The following is a 384-nucleotide window of genomic DNA, read 5'->3' as shown; positions in this document are numbered from 1 at the left end:
AAGGTAAATGTCCGTTTCTTTAATTCCTGTTGTTGGTGAAACTAAAACAGCTACTTTTTTACATTGATTGTATATTTACTTTTTTTTCTCAGTGTCTCATTTTTATAGATTTTATGTTTAGTCTTACTTTTTTTTTAACTGCCTCTTGTTAATAGAGGATTCACATTTATTTCAGATGTACACAACTGCAGCTATGGATGGTATTATGAGTCAAGTTTTAGTTTGTATTACATTCTCCAATCAGTCTTCGAAAGATATCAGCAAACTCCAGTTGATTGTACCTGATTCTGATGCCTTGAAGATGATAAGAACGGTAAGTCTTTTTGTGAGGAATTTTGTAACATGAATACATCTCTTTCTCATTGGGAATTTTTTGCCTTTGTG

General features: G+C 31.5%; 1 protein-coding gene across 1 annotated transcript in view; it reads left to right on the top strand.

Moving 5' to 3' along the window:
* LOC119585208 (AP-3 complex subunit delta-1-like) overlaps positions 1-384 on the top strand; it is a gene marked incomplete in the record, with an annotated part of 41,547 nt that overhangs the window by 39,168 nt on the left and 1,995 nt on the right. The window contains 1 exon segment of the mRNA XM_037933859.1: positions 176-313. Within this exon segment, the coding sequence (XP_037789787.1) occupies positions 176-313 (138 nt within the window).

Source organism: Penaeus monodon, chromosome 19, assembly GCF_015228065.2.
Source record: "Penaeus monodon isolate SGIC_2016 chromosome 19, NSTDA_Pmon_1, whole genome shotgun sequence".
NCBI classification, from domain to species: Eukaryota; Metazoa; Arthropoda; class Malacostraca; order Decapoda; family Penaeidae; genus Penaeus; species Penaeus monodon.
This window is presented reverse-complemented; position numbering and strand designations above follow the sequence as displayed.